The 16,742-nt window shown below is 42.1% G+C and overlaps 1 protein-coding gene across 3 annotated transcripts; it reads right to left on the reverse strand.

The window, feature by feature from the left end:
• Positions 1-874: 874 nt before the first annotated feature.
• CUNH8orf58 (chromosome unknown C8orf58 homolog) lies at positions 875-16,445 on the reverse strand. 3 transcript variants are annotated; one of them, XM_073588910.1, is made up of 7 exons: positions 16,316-16,445; positions 5,005-5,666; positions 4,586-4,732; positions 4,177-4,345; positions 3,381-3,478; positions 2,602-2,705; positions 875-2,509 (listed from the first exon to the last, which is right to left on the reverse strand). In XM_073588910.1, exons 1-7 carry the CDS (start codon positions 16,362-16,364, stop codon positions 2,410-2,412), a joined length of 1,329 nt encoding a protein of 442 aa, XP_073445011.1. In that variant the 5' UTR covers positions 16,365-16,445; the 3' UTR covers positions 875-2,409. The 3 variants fall into 3 exon arrangements, with proteins under 3 accessions (XP_073445011.1, XP_073445009.1, XP_073445012.1); XM_073588908.1 differs by having other exon boundaries at positions 4,996-5,666; XM_073588911.1 differs by lacking the exon at positions 16,316-16,445 and adding an exon at positions 7,509-7,695 and having other exon boundaries at positions 4,996-5,666.
• Positions 16,446-16,742: the final 297 nt, after the last annotated feature.

A 16,742-nucleotide genomic window follows, 5' to 3' on the forward strand; every position in this document is an offset into this window, starting at 1 on the left:
AGTGGTTCCCAAACTTCAGTCCTCGTGGACCCCAACAGGTCATGTTTTCAGGATTTCCATAGTGTTATAGTGAGAGAATTCCTGATGCCTTGATGATACTTCCATCACCTGTGAAATACTAAGGAAATCCTGAAAACATGACCTGTTGGGGTCCACGAGGACTGGAGTTTGGGAACCACTGATCTACACTCTCTGCTCCTGTACAGTACTCTGCCAACCTGATTTTCCCTTCTGCCATCTGCATCATTATAGCTGTCTGTGTGGTTTTACATCATTGTTAACTGTTTTTTTTTTGTTTTTTTAGCAGAGCTCCTCTCTTGCATTCTTTCACATAAGAGATTGTAATTACTAGGCCGTACAGAGCTGGGCTATGTTTGTTGCTTGCTGCTGGCAGATGATCGATGTCAAACTGCAACTGTTGCTCTGTTGATGCATATGACAAAAGATAATCTTTTTCCATATGCATCAATAAAGATGCATTTGTAGTTTTACAGCACTGATCTATCATCAGCATGCAGCAAATACAACTCTGCACTGACTAGCTATTAAAAGCTCCATTGTGGATGAGTGCAACAGGATTGAGCTCTGCTAGAAAGCTAACAATTATGTAAAATCACAGTTATAATGATATAGATGGCAGAGGATAAAATTTGACGTTCAGGGTACTGTACAGGAGTAGAAGCATAAGGTGAATTCTACACTTAGCTTGATTATAATTCAGAGAGTTGAGACGAGTCAGGAACACTGCAACAATGAGGGGAAGCAGTTGCTACTGGGAAATGTAGTTTTAGCGATAAGAAGAAGACTACCCATTCATCTATATGAAGCTGGGCGCCGAGAGAGGCAGATAGAGATGAAAAAAAAGACACAAAGGTGCAAAAATAATCTTTATATTGGGCTCACTCTGTATAGTAACATTAAATATGCATTTACTGTTCTTCTGAAAAAAGAAATGTGATTGTGGGAATAATACTTTTAAATAATTCAATATTTTTTTGGCTGTCACCACCACAAGGGGGAGCTCCTTACATGAAATGTTATACAGGTAGTAATGAGATTAGTGATACAAATCATAGCTGGGCTTTCCTTGAGTTTGCCACCCTTGCCCTGTATTCAATCACCATGGCCAAATCACAGCCTGTTGGCACGTCTCCCCCCTATGGCATATACGCCAGCAGACGCCACCTTGCTACACCCATGTTTTCTACCTGTGCTGACTTGTACTGGTACCAGAGCTGGGAACTTATAACAGGCAGCAGGTGCCAAGTTGAACCTTTGTAATTGGCACCGGATATGTAATCTGGCACAATCCTCCACAATGAATACCTGTGCGTTACACAAGTAAAATATCATTGTTTTATTTACACATGAAAGCAATGTCCATAAAAATATCCTCAATGTTTTCCTTTCGATATTTCATGTATCTATAATTTATCTTTCAATATATACATACAGTATAAATACATCTTCTGCGCCTCTCCGCACGATAATCATGTCTACACATCCTCAATGGTTAGGTAGTAATGTCCTCGGCAGCATATATGTGACGCCAGGCATTATCGATGACTTTTACCATGGTATGACCATGGTGGCATGGATTTCTAGGTAGTGATATCCTCGGCAGGATATATGTGACGCCAGGTATTATCGATGACTTTTACAAAGCATGGTATGACCATGGAGACTATGATTTCTAGGTAGTGATGTCTTTGGCAGGATATATATGACGCCAGGTATTATCGATGACTTTTACAAAGCATGGTATGACCATGGAGGCTAGGATTTCTAGGTAGTGATGTCCTCGGCGGGATATATGTGACACCAGGTTTTATCGATGACTTTTACAAAGCATGGTATGACCATGGAGGCTAGGATTTCTAGGTAGTGATATCCTCGGCAGGATATATGTGACGCCAGGTTTTATCGATGACTTTTACAAAGCATGGTATGACCATGGAGGCTAGGATTTCTAGGTAGTGATGTCCTCGGCGGGATATATGTGACGCCAGGTTTTATCGATGACTTTTACAAAGCATGGTATGACCATGGAGGCTAGGATTTCTAGGTAGTGATATCCTCGGCGGGATATATGTGACGCCAGGCGTTATTGATGACTTTTACAAAGCATGGTATGACCATGGGGACAAGGATTTCTAGGTAGTGATGTCCTCGGCAGGATATATCTGGCGCCAGGTATTATTGATGAGTTGTACAAAGCATGGTTTGACCATGGGGGCAAGGATTTCTCCCTTTGCTGACACTTAGTGCCAATTTTTTTTTAATTCTTCCCAGATACTGGTGCGTTTCTTCCAGATTCTTCTCAGCAAGACACTGATAGTGAATCATTCTTCTCATTCTTCTACAGCGCAAACGAGTCGATCAGTCTCTTCCCCCAGAAAGGCAGAAAACTCAGTGAAACTGTCGGCCATGGTTGCGGGGCCTGATGACCAATCCAGGCAGGAACAATCTTCTTGGATGTTGTGGATTTCCTTCTAACGTCGTCTGTGTCCTACGGAAGAAGAGACTATTAGATATCGAAAAATTAGTGCCATCCGGTGCTTATATTGAGCACTTTTTCATGTGGATGGTCCATTGCTGTACCTGTGTGCTTCTACGGTCTTGCTGCTCCCATGAACTGATCCTGCACCTTTCTTTGCTAACTTAGAAAGCATATCTTTTACTTTATACCACTGCGAAGATTCGCTCTGCGGAGAACAAGAAAGTTCAGTGTTACGATACATATCTGTATATCGAAGTTTTTCTTGTTCGTGACAAGAGGACTTACTGGAAAAATATTCATTGCACCCAAGTAAAAGCATCTATCGTCCCCACTGGCTACAAATTTAGGAAAGACCACATGGATTGTTTCAAGTCCTGCAAGAACCGTAATCGAAGACCCCCTATTATGTCTCATCCAACTCATGCCATTTTCCTTTATACTGAGGATGACTCCTCTTTTACAAGTTTAAACCCCCAGTTGTAGATATACCGTTCTTCTGAAACCTCGAGTATTACAGATCATATGTGGCGATCTCCAAACGGTGACTCTTCAACTGTTGTAAAACTACAACTCCCAGCATGCTCTCAAACAGATCTAGGTTGTAAGAACTTGTAGGGAGTTGTAACTTTATAATCATTAGAAAGAAACTGGTTGCAAAACCACAACAGCAAAAGTGGTCATTCCTATCAGTATCTAAACAGTAGGAAAATGCAGATGCCATTTAGGGTCACCACCAATGAAAAGTCTGTGAAACCCTATTTAATGTATATATAATTGTTCTGCAAGGCTCATTTATAGGAGTTTCGTCCCTAGTACAATCATTATGTAAATATCTTTGCCTTTCAGTGTCTTAGAACCCCTGGACAGGTTGACTACTTACTTTGCAGTTTCGGTGTGGTCTTGGTTTCTCCCTTTCTTGCAGGTTGGGTACACTCACATATTGGGGGTCCATTTTATCTGTCTGTTTCAATCCATTATCTGTAAAGGAAGCAGAGATTTAGAATTTCCATCATAGAGTAAAGGCCATCCATTAACCTAGACTTATATTGGACAAACCAGACAATATCATTTGTTTAATGATAGTGGCGGCCCAAACTCTCCCCTGACAGATACAATAGCTACCGTGTCCCGGAGAGTCAGACAAGATAACCGCCAAATGAACAGACAATCTAAAGTGAATATGGGACTTGAAGACCTGTCACTTGCTCCAAAAACTGGAGATCAATACCTTGTAAAAAAATCACCACCCTCCACTGAATATACTACTCTTTTCCATTTTTCTCTGCGTCCTTCCATTATGGAGAGATTCACTTTTGCTGCTTTTTGGAATGCAGTATGTGAAATCTCTGCTTGTAGTGCAGCTGGACCTTTCTTCAGAGTCTTTTCTTGGGAGCATATGCTTTTTTCACTCACTCCCAGATGCTGCCAATCACAACTCGGCAATGTCTGAGACTGCTAGACCAGCTTGGAGAAATACCCAGCTATACTACAAGCAGAGATTTCACAAACTGCCCTCCAAAATCAACAACTGTGAATATCTCCGCAATGGAGCAACGCAGCGCAAAATTAAGAAAAGCTGAAGAATCGGGAGAGGTAACAAAATTTTTTATTGAGTAAGTGACAGGGCATCTTTAAAGTTCTACAAATTATGAGATCCATTCCTGAAAAGACTGTACCTTTAGCCATGGTGGGTCTGGCTACGCTGAGAAGCACCCCAGCATGGGAGCTTGATCTCTTTCTATAGTGCTTTGGTTCCCAGATCTTCTTTATTGGATGAGGGTTATCTGTTAGGTCATTATCTGAGTCCCGAGAGGCGCCACATACACAAGAATCCAGAAAGAGCACCTGTAAAAGAAAACAGGTCACGAATGAGCACCACCATAAATCAACTTGAGTATTGAAGAGGAGGGTTAAGATGACATTTGGAGAAGTTATCTATTTTTAACTTTTCTAAATGACAGCTACTCAGTCACATTACCCCGGAGGGAGGGTTATTTAAGTAGATGTGAAAAACTTTTCCTTGTCCTTAGAGTTAATGTAAATAATTGGGGGAAATTCAGTATTCACTTCAGTATATCCTCATACCGGTAGTTGCAGCTTTCCTTCAGCTTCTTTTTTCTCTTGCTGAAGTCTTTGATTCTTCTCTTGCAGCTCTGCAATTTGCTCTAACATTTGACATAAGCTTTCCAGGTAGCGAAGACCATCTCCTGGGAGAAGCAGGGGGTCCTGGTCCTAGCAAAGATAAAGGAAGAGCAATAAGCAATGTTACACATGAATTCTAAGACACTTGTGTTCTTAGGTTCCTTCCTTGTTTGCATGAATTTCTTCCATCTCTACCATCCCCAACACACACATATGTTATGGATAATAGATTGTGCATTTATTCTGGTCCTGAGATACTGTGATTTTTTTTTTTAGCCTTTCTATAGTTTTCATAAAACTTCCCTGTAAGTTGGGAGCATATGTGTTATCTAAAGCTCCCTGATGGGACTTACCTTATTTACCTGGCTTTGACGTGTGGGACTTTTAGTTTGATGGTTGATGGTTTTCCCTCTGCGTTGCTCCTTTAATGATCCCACATACTGACGGTGATACCTTGATGTTTTGTTCTGAATGGACTCTCTACTAGTGCTCCGTCTCCTGCTTCGGAGGATGGCCTGTTCCAGCTTTTGGGGCACACCTGACAGGTCTCGTTCCCGTTGCTTGGTGAAAAAACATTCCATCGTGTCTATATCCTTGTCTGGATGTATATTAAAGCTCCCTGTGGTCTTAACAGACTGATGATCCAATATGACAATCTCCTCAGATTTTGCTAAGCTGCCTTGGCTTTCAATATTTGTGCTTTTTGGACTTTCAGGAACCTCGGGGGTGGGGTCATCCACACTTTCAGAATACTCAGGGGTGGAGCTTTCCAGACTTTCTGATTCATCAGGATTGTAGCTACTCTCAGATCCAAAAGGAGATGGTGGTGGTAACTCCACACCAGAGTCCTCTGACTCTGACTTCTCAAAGCGTTTATGTACAACTGTACATCCAATACTTCCTCCATGATTATTCGTTAATTGAGCATAAGGAGAAACTGTGGGACCGGAACAAAGTGAGGTAGGATCCATGAGGCGCCGATATACAGCAGTTTGTCCCAGAAGTATACAGCCCTCTGTGCGACCTGCAAGTTTACAAAACATGTATGAGATATATTGTACAGGTAGTTGTAAATATATATATATATATAATATACCGCATATATATGTGTGTGTGTGTGTATATATATATATATATTACAGATTAGGCTAAGCTCAAGCAACTTTATAAAAAATTCTGTCTGATTTACATCCAGAAAAGTGGAACAATTTTTTTTCTCACTTGTCATCTGTATGCAATCCGTTTTTATTACTCAACAGCTGTTAATTATTTACAGGACCATTTAGTTTCCTACGTTACAGAGGTGCAGTGTATATCAATAAGAAAAAATAACAGTAAAGTTATATGTTCAGAACAAATAAGACTACAAAATGTGTTAAAAAGCACAATGTAAAGGATCGGTGGGGTGTCCATAGCTGCATAGTTGTTAAATATACATAGAATTACTGTCTAGAAATATTAGTATATTTTTGATTGTGACTGAATGGGTCAGGATAATAATTACAGCGAAAGTGACATCTGACTGCATGTAAAAAGTATTATTCAGGTTAAAATATATCTAGATATTGTAGAATATGCAGGAAAATGGGTGTACAGACCTGGGTAAAGAACAAAACAAACACTGTAAATCTGCAATATGATCACATAAATGTGTAATAAAACAAGTAAATTAGATAGAAAAAAAATCCAGGTAAAAAAATATGACTAATTGGTCAAGATGAGAACCATGTGTGATAATTCAAGAAAGTGACTTATGCCTTGTAGGTAAATATTAGCAATGAATGAACGTGCTGGGATAAAGTGTAATCTGAGCATGCTCAGGTGCTAACTGACTGTCTTGCGGCTGTTCGACCGCAGCAACACATGAAGGGATTGGCTGTTTGCTAGGCTATCCCTACATGTGTTGCGGATGTCCAACATCCACGAGACATGCAGCTGCGGGGACTCGAACATATTATTCAAGCACGCCGAAGTCACTCACTTAGCACCCGAGCATGCTCAGATAACACCTTATCCCAGTATGCTCACTCATCACTAGTAAATATACATGGAAAGTATCTGTAATAGTCACATTATGCCACAATATTTTAATAAAAAGTGTAAAGAATAGCAAATCTGCAGTACAGTCACAAGTGTGTACAGACTCCGCAATCTATCATGTGAATAAACGAGTAAGTAAATATGCAGCTTATCTGGGATAATACATGCTGTATATTAAAAAAATCCAAGTGGGCGCAAACCCAGTACCCAGATCCGGGACCCAACGTGCGTGTTGCCGATGGCTTTGATGAGTGTATCCATCGGATGTTCTACCATGGCTCCGTCTGCATGTGACTTTTTTTTTCAGATCCATAGACTTAAATGAGCGAGTTTCATCAAATTTTCGGATAAAAATCGTGCATGCTGCTATTTTTTTTAAATTTTTTTCAGTCAATGAAAAAAAAAAAAAACCCTCATCTGCACTGCCCTATTGAATAATATTGGTCTGGATAGTACGTGGACTGGAAATATGGTCGACGTATTGCTAGGTGGCGTAACTATATTGGGGGCATCGACTGCCGTTGCCCTAAGCTCTGTTTGAACCATATGACAAGACCCGTGATATTTGGGGGTTCTGGAGATTTTACATTGGGGTCCTCAAGCTTCACGTTCCACCACTGCCAGTGTGCATGGTACTGGAGTCCTATCCATGGGTTCCGCAGAGTCCGAAAGTTTCTCGTCACTTCCAACAAAACCCTATAGCCGGAATGTACAATAGTTGACGTGCAAATAAAAAAAAGTACAAAGTGGTAGAAAAACCCGATCAATTTGGTAGCCTTCTAGAATATAATCCCCTGCAGCGCACACTGCGGAGACCGTCACCTACCTGGCAGTGGACGAGTGCAGTCTGAGCGTTAGGACAGGTCTATCCAGGTATTAGACACCTTCCTCTACACCCCTGGATGTGCCCAACAGAAACTGAGCCGTCCCAGCTGAATCCGTGTCATACCTGCCCTATCTCACCTGGGCTCGCTCCTCCCCGCTTCCTCCGCACCTTACATGGCCGCTTATGACCAGTCAGATTCTTGCCATAGCACACACACACTGACACTATCCACAGCCGCCGCTCTGGGATGTGGGAATGTAGCACAACTGGCACTGCTACATTCCAATTTTTCATCTGATAGGAACCGGAGAAAATTGCAAAATTCAGACAATGGAGCACATGCCGGGCAACATGTAGATGAATACTGCTCTCCTGAATGCCCAGGACTATATAGGCGTCTGTCGTCACATCGCATTGCGTTACCGGTATGCAGATGTAGCAGAGCTGAACCGGTCATTGAACTGTCAGCGCATTATAATATATATAATCAAAGTTTCCCCTTATTCTTTTACATCTTCTGACAGATCAATCATAAAAAAAATAATTAATTGCTAGCAAAATAAAAGGTCAATGAAAATTAGTGTCTGGGATCCATTTTTTTTTTTTTTTTTTTTTTGCTCTGCCACCAATTGACTCATTAACACTATAGATGTGAAATTACAATTATATTGCAATTTATTATGCATCACACATTAAACCAGATGTATTAATAAAGGGCTCGACCAAGGTCTCGAAACAGCGCCACTCTTGTCCAAGGGTTGTGTCTGGTATTGCAGCTCAAAGGTTGAATTGTAATATCAGACTCAACTTCAGGACCTGAGTGTCATCATTTTTTTTTAATTAAATGCTGTACGACCCCCTTAAGTTCCTTTACCCCGGGCATCGTATCTCAGTACGGTGACATTGGTATAGTGGTGGGGAGTCATAAATATGACATTTGGCGCAATAGACGTACGTATGAATAATTTATTAAGGCCAGAAAACGTTCACATCTCTGAACATCTGACGTCCTATAAATTGTTGGGGAATACATTGCCTGTTCTTTAAAATTTACCCCATTTTCACAGACCAAAGAAAATTTCCAAGGTCATGTATGAAGACGACTTTGTACGGTAACGAATCCAAAGCCTAGATTTTATAAGAGACCCCTATGTCCAAAATTTGCATTTCAGCTGGGGTCATAACCGTCCGCTCCATCTCCATTACCCCTGGAAATAAAAAAAAAATGGACGGCGCTACACAACACTCTATGGCATATTATAACCGTCACACAATGCCCTTTTTTTCTGCCCCCTTTATCAGACACCCACAAAATGTTCTGCTCCATCTACCAAGACGTTCTTGTATGGAATTGATCAGATTCCGGGAAGCCACATTCCACAAGCATGACTCCCCTAACCGGATGTGAGACAGATATTTGCTCAAATGGGGACAGAAGTATTTCAGATTGTGCGCCTGGGATCTGAGAGATGGATCTATATCGTCCGGGGACAAGGGTTGCTGAAATATTGATCTTAAAGGACCAGTAAATAGCAGTCAGTTTAGATAAAAGAGCTACTAGTAATAGATGAGATTGGCAAACAAATTAAGGTAAATGTGAAACTTACTGTCCTAACTAATACTTGGAGATTGTTCACATTTCTCCAAATGCTTCTATTACAAGGACAAACATTTTCAATTTAGGAAGAGAGAACAAAGCAAGTGCCCGTTAAGCCTAAAGTGCCCCGTACAGGTTGCACACGGGTCTATTGGCACCCAGTTGGGCTGATCATTGCAAAATATCTACAAATGGTTAGGTGATGGAAAGTGGTTCTGATCAGTAAATGCTTCAATCCAAGTACAAAGAGTGCGACGTCATCCAGGAGGAAAAAAAAGTGCTGCAAAAAGTGAGCAGAATACACAGCAATGTCAGCACTTCAGGGTTCGGAAACCCTAAAACGGTGAAAAAAAAGTAACATGTTCATTCTTTGGGAGGTTTGAAAGTACAGAGTAAAAGATACCGGTGGTGGGGCCGCCGTAAAAACGACTCAAAAGTCATCCAGCAAGACGTTTCAGGAAAATGATCGCCAGAATTTTCCTAAAGCGTTTCGCCTTGAAAAACTCCTCCAGTGTCTTACGAACCCTTTCTTGGTTGTTGTGGGAACCAGGTGCGTTGGTTGGAACCGATCATTCAAGAACTCTTCTGGTGGCATAAGTACAACTATATGCGCACCTAAAAAGGTACACGATTAGTGGTAAGTACCAGATGCCTACAAATTTGATCAACACGCCCCTGTGAGACGTCTGAAATAAGTACAGGTATCTGGATGGAGACTCTTGAGATTGAGAGATTGATCATCTATAGGACAGTTTCGTCTAATTGACATGTAGGATTAAGGCAGTCTGCCATCCAGGGCCAGTTATCCTCATATCTCTAACCAGTCTCAGGTCTTCTACTACTCAACTATTGTCACTGACTGTCCCTCTAGCACACCCGTCTCTAGCAGGCCGCAGTGGTCTCTCCAGCAGTCTACAGACATGTGTCTGCCTCTTATTTCAAGGTCAGTCTGGAGATTCCAGTTATGGACAACCAAAGGGGTTGTGCTGCCGGTCATAAAAGGCAAGTTTGATCTGATGGCTGGCCGTACCTACAAGCTTTGCAAAGATTTTCCATCAAGATAGTCTCGCCTTTTTTTTTACAGATAGGGCTTTACATCTGGTCGGCATGAGAGTTTCATTCCACCAGAGGGAAGAGAACGGAAAGTCGTATATTGTGTAAAGAGATCAAAAGGATTTCACTCCATAATTTCTATTCATTTCAAAATTCCTTGTGATCGGAACTATTTAGAGAGTTATTTCCAAATTTTTCTGGTGGTCTAAATATAGTTGTACACTTTCGATAGCTATTCCTCCTGGGTCCCATATACAGTGAAGGAAATAAGTATTTGATCCCTTGCTGATTTTGTACGTTTGCCCGCTGACAAAGACATGAACAGTCTATAATTTTAGGGGTAGGTTAATTTTAACATTGAGAGATAGAATATCAAAAATAAAATCCAGAAAATCACATTGTATAAATTATATAAATTTATTTGCATTTTGCAGTGAGAAATAAGTATTTGAGCCCCTACAAAACATTGAGTTCTGGCTCCTACAGACCAGTTAGACGCTCCTAATCAACTCGTTACCTGCATTAAAGACCGCTGTCTTACATAGTCACCTTTATAAAAGACTCCTGTCCACAGACTCAATTAATCAGTCAGACTCTAACCTCTACAACATGGGCAAGACCAAAGAGCTTTATAAGGATGTCAGGGACAAGATCATAGACCTGCACAAAGCTGGAATGGGCTACAAAACCATAAGTAAGACGCTGGGTGAGAAGGAGACAACTGTTGGTGCAATAGTAAGAAAATGGAAGAATTACAAAATGACTGTCAGTCGACATCGAGCTGGGGCACCATGCAAACTCTCACCTCGTGGGGTATCCTTGATCATGAGGAAGGTGAGAGATCAGCCTAAGGGTACCGTTACACTTAGCGATGCACCAGCGATCCCGACAACGATATGGATCGCTGATGCATCGCTAAGTGGTCGCTAGTGAGCTGCCACACAGGCAGATCTCATCAGCGACATAGCAGCGGTCGGGGGTCGCTACTTGTCAGACGCGGCGATCCTGACGTCTTCCCTCCCGCGTCCACACGTCGCTCGTCAGTGCCAGAGGAAGCCCAGCAGGAAGCGCCCGACGAAAAATGGTTCAGGACCTTCTCGCGCAATCAGCGATAACCAGCAGGGGAGCCGGTCAGACGTAAGTGTCACATGTAGCGACATCGCTGCTGCGTCACAAAAATAGGTGACGTTACAGCGATATTGCTAGCGATATCGCTATGTGTAACGGAACCTTAAAACTACACAGGGGGAACTTGTTAGTGATCTCAAGGCAGCTGGGACCACAGTCACCAAGAAAACCATTGGTAACACATTATGCCGTAAAGGTTTAAAATCCTGCAGTGTCCACAAGGTCCCCCTGCTCAAGAAGGCACATGTGCAGGCCCGTCTGAAGTTTACCAATGAACATCTGGATGATTCTGTCTGTGATTGGGAGCTGTGGTCAGAGGAGACAAAAAAATGAGGTCTTTGGCATTAACGCAACTCGCCGTGTTTGGAGAAAGAGAAATGCTGCCTATGACCCAAAGAACACCATCCCCACTGTGAAGCATGGAGGTGGAAACATTATATTTTGGGGGTGTTTCTCTGCTAAGGGCACAGGACTACTTCACCTCATCAATAAAAAGGAGTAGACTTTATGAATTTTAATGTCCAGTACCTTTGTTTCCAAGGTAGATAAGGAGAAGTAACTGGTAACGTTAAAGCGGTATTGTCAAGTTTACAAGTTATTCTCCATCTATGGGATAGGTGATCATTTCCTGATCGCTGGAATCTGACCATTGGGATGGACTGTTGAGCCCCCGCATGAACGAAGCGGTGGATGATCATGCACACTGCTTCTCCACTGTTTCATTCATTGTTATGGAGTGCCGAAGACCAGCCGAGCGCAACACTAGGCTTTCTCCAAAAGCCCCATTAGAAATGAATGGAAAACCAGTGCGCCTGGATCAAAGCACTGGATTGATGGGAGTCCTAGCGGTCAGAGCCCCAGCAATCAGGAGATAACATATAAACTTGATAAAACCCCTTTAAGGTGCATTTACACTGAGAAATTATGCTTGTTTGATGATATTCTAGCAGTGGAAACAGTTCTAAATATATATTGCATCCTCCACCAACACAAAACATGCTTAAAATGTTTTCCTGACAAGTGATCATTATCGTGTCATCCGCAGCGAGTGATAAAAATCAACTGAGAATGTCCTATATAGGGGTAATGTTCTGCATCGCTGTGTGTATCGGTGTATGTATACTGTCCAAACATGTCCGTTCCTGTAGCACAAGAATGCGTGAAGTCTCATCAGATCATGGAAAAACGATAAATTTACACCTCGCATTTTATTTTATTTTTTTTTGCTGGTGAAAAAAAATAAGCGGTTTCCACATGTCTTCACCCTTTTTTTTTGCCCATAAACCTAAGACTTGTCCAAGATTAGAAGGATATGCTAAATTTTCTCCAGACACAGTGTGACTCTTGTCTGGCTAAACTGTAATACCAAAGACAACCTGTGAGCCAGGGTGGTGCTGTTTCTGAAAAAAAAAAATCTAAATCTGGGCCAAATGAGGACAAATAATACATAGAATAATGCTAATTTGTCTCTGTTATTCCAAAAGAAATCACCAAGCTTTTCAAGACTTCTTAAAGGGAACCTGTCACCATGAAAATGTGGTGTAATCTGCAAGCACCATGTCATAGAGCCGGGGAAGCTGAGTAGATTAATATTTAGTTTTGTGAGAAAAGATTCAATATAACCCGTGTTTTAATCATTTTAAGCTCTGCTCTTTGTGGTCCTGTGGGCGGTCCTATCACTGACTGACAGCCATCTTCCTATGCACTCTTATAAATAAAAGCTGTCAGTCACTGATAGGACCGCCCACTGGCCCAGAAAGAGCTGAGGTAAAGTGATTTAAACACGGGTTATACTAAATCTTTTCTCAGAAAATTATACATCAATTCGCTCCGCTCCCCCTGCTCTATAACATGGTGCTGGCAGATTGGACTGCATTCTCCTGATGAAAGGTTCCCTTTAACAATGGCGCTCATCAATCAAATCCTAAACCGAATCAGGAAACGTATCATGACAGTCTGAAAAAAAAAAATCCCTATGGGAGTCGTAATGGCGGCTCTATTGATTGCACTAATGTGGCGGGATGGTATCTAAATAAGATTAATAATAATAATTAATAATAAGATCAAATTAGAAATTCATTTAATTTAAATGATTACTTTAATTTGGATAAATTTAATTTTTAATTCATTATATTTTTATTTTATATATATTTTAGTCCCCCCCGAAAAATTTTTTTTTTTTTTAAAACTCATTTTGGGATGTTTAAACAATGGCAGCTATGACATTCACAATGAGACTTGGCTTTAGTTGTGATTTTCCCACCCACCCGGCAGCTTAGCATATAATGATATTTTACTGTATCGCGTTATCTGTCAGGGACAATCCCTGTTTGTACTCAAATCCTCTTACCATTGTATAAAGGGCCACAATCTCACCGTCACAAGGACACTCTGGGGTTTGGGCATAAATAAATATATATAACTAGCTGTAGAGCCCGGCGCTGCCCGGGCATAGTAACTAACTGTGGTTAGTTATAGCAAATTATAATTATCCTCCATCCCATAGTCCCGTGCCCATATACCCATCATACATATCCACCATCCCATAGTCCCGTGCCCATATACCCATCATACATATCCACCATCCCATAGTCCCGTGCCCATATACCCATCACACATCCTCCATCCCAAAGGCCCGTGCCCATATACCCATCATACATATCCACCATCCCATAGTCCCGTGCCCATATACCCATCACACATCCTCCATCCCATAGTCCCGTGCCCATATACCCATCATACATATCCACCATCCCATAGTCCCGTGCCCATATACCCATCATACATATCCTCCATCCCATAGTCCCGTGCCCATATACCCATCACACATCCTCCATCCCATAGTCCCATGCCCATATACCCATCATACATATCCTCCATCCCATAGTCCCGTGCCCATATACCCATCACACATCCTCCATCCCATAGTCCCGTGCCCATATACCCATCACACATCCTCCATCCCATAGTCCCGTGCCCATATACCCATCACACATCCTCCATCCCATAGTCCCGTGCCCATATACCCATCATATATATCCTCCATCCCATAGTCCAGTGCCCATATACCAATCATACATATCCTCCATCCCATAGTCCCGTGCCCATATACCAATCATACATATCCTCCATCCCATAGTCCCGTGCCCATATACCCATCATACATATCCTCCATCCCATAGTCCCGTGCCCATATACCCATCACACATCCTCCATCCCATAGTCCCGTGCCCATATACCCATCACACATCCTCCATCCCATAGTCCCGTGCCCATATACCCATCACACATCCTCCATCCCATAGTCCCGTGCCCATATACCCATCATATATATCCTCCATCCCATAGTCCAGTGCCCATATACCAATCATACATATCCTCCATCCCATAGTCCCGTGCCCATATACCAATCATACATATCCTCCATCCCATAGTCCCGTGCCCATATACCCATCACACATCCTCCATCCCATAGTCCCGTGCCCATATACCCATCATACATATCCTCCATCCCATAGTCCCGTGCTCATATACCCATCACACATCCTCCATCCCATAGTCCCGTGCCCATATACCCATCATATATATCCTCCATCCCATAGTCCAGTGCCCATATACCAATCATACATATCCTCCATCCCATAGTCCAGTGCCCATATACCAATCATACATATCCGCCATCCCATAGTCCCGTGCCCATATACCCATCATACATATCCTCCATCCCATAGTCCCGTGCCCATATACCCATCATATATATCCTCCATCCCATAGTCCAGTGCCCATATACCCATCATACATATCCTCCATCCCATAGTCCAGTGCCCATATACCCATCACACATCCTCCATCCCATAGTCAACCATTATGACATCATAATGAGCGGCGGGGCTTGCAACCTATGATGACATCAGCGTCGCCATGGCAACCATTGTGACATCATAATGAGGGGTGGGGCTTGATACACACACTTTTTCCCCATTATGTAGATAGGGGCAAAATTGGTTAACTGGAACGCGCGGGGTTAAAATTTCACCTCACAACATAGGACGCTCTCGGGGTCCAGACGTGTGACTGTGCCAAATTTTGTGGCTGTAGCTGCGACGGTGCGGATGCCTATCCCGGACATACACACACACACACACACTTGAGCTTTATATATTAGATATACAGATGTCATTCCTCCATCCACCATTTACAGTATGTCTATTATATTCTATAATGCGGATTGTTAGATCATCATTATCATATAAACTAGAATTATTACTGTATAGATACAGCAGAGCTGAATTTGTCATTAAGCTGTTAGGCTAATCTGTTGTGCTTGCCTGCAGTCCTATGCAAAACTAAAGGTTCGTTTACGCCAGCAGATGAGCGTTTAAATGATGAACAATGACGAGCAAAGGACAACAGAAAAGTGTTTATACAAAACAAGAATTGGTTGAATAGCGATTGTCAGGGCTGGTGCAGTCCAGGCCACCATTTTTTTTTCTCCACCTGAGAAAATCGATCTGATTGCTCTAATCAGACTATGATCAGAGTGGTATTCTGATTTTCTCAGCGGTGGAGAAAAAAAAAGTTTCTCCAGTGTCTCTATTATATTAGTCCGTGGAAACCGGACTACGCTTGGATGATATCCGAGTGCAGTCCCAATTTTTTTCTACGAATCGATAGACATGAATGGGGGAGTGCCATCCGATTCTCAGAGGCAAATAATGATGGTGAAAAATGCATAAGTGGTGACGGGTTTCTATTATACTTCTCCTCTGATTGCTCCACTCCTTATTTTGGCTTACAGATACTGATGTAAAATACTGAACATATCCTAAGGGCAGGGCACAGAACGCTTGCCCAAAGATTGCCCTGTGCCACTATTACATCACAGCACAATGCAGCTGAACCGCGACCAGTAGGATGTGACGACGATCAAGCAGCAAAAAAAAAAAAAAAAAATATATATATATATATATATATGAAAAATATGAATTCAATGTGTTCCCATGTGTGAGAAGCTTGCACATGCTCTTACCTTCATTGCATAGTGTCCCAAAGGTCAGCTTCCTATGGCGGCCCAGCATCTTGCGGCGTAGGATCGCTCAGCTAGCTGGAGACTGCTTGTGTGCCTCCAGACTATTCCAATAATGTGGGACAGAGTGTGGGAGACTCAGATAAAAGCCCCTCTGTGTGCGTCCATGGGAGGGGTCTGTCCTGTCAGCTGGCTGAACATGGCAGCTATGGGGGTGTTAAGCAGTTAATGAGTTCTGTTTTTCTTTGAGAAAAGTCTTTTGTTCTTCTTTTCACACTCAAGAAAAGACTAAAACTGCCAGGACTTACTGTATGGGAGCTATTAAATACTCTGCTACCGTTCTCACACACTCCGCCTACAAAACTGACCCTCTACAGGCACACAACATTAAGTCAGAAGATCAACATATCTGTCTGCAGAAAGTCACAGA

Source organism: Dendrobates tinctorius, unplaced genomic scaffold (assembly GCF_039654945.1).
Source record: "Dendrobates tinctorius isolate UK_male_01 unplaced genomic scaffold, ASM3965494v1 ptg000104l, whole genome shotgun sequence".
NCBI classification, from domain to species: domain Eukaryota; kingdom Metazoa; phylum Chordata; class Amphibia; order Anura; family Dendrobatidae; genus Dendrobates; species Dendrobates tinctorius.

Excerpts from the sequence above, each read along its gene's own strand:
- CUNH8orf58 (XM_073588908.1), bottom strand. The coding sequence starts at position 16,364 with ATGCTGGGCCGCCATAGGAAGCTGACCTTTGGGACACTATGCAATGAA. Across the intron at positions 4,733-4,995 it reads GTCAAAGCCAGGTAAATAAG|GACCAGGACCCCCTGCTTCT; the intron begins GTAAGTCCCATC and ends TATCTTTGCTAG. Across the intron at positions 4,346-4,585 it reads AAGGAAAGCTGCAACTACCG|GTGCTCTTTCTGGATTCTTG; the intron begins GTATGAGGATAT and ends TTTCTTTTACAG.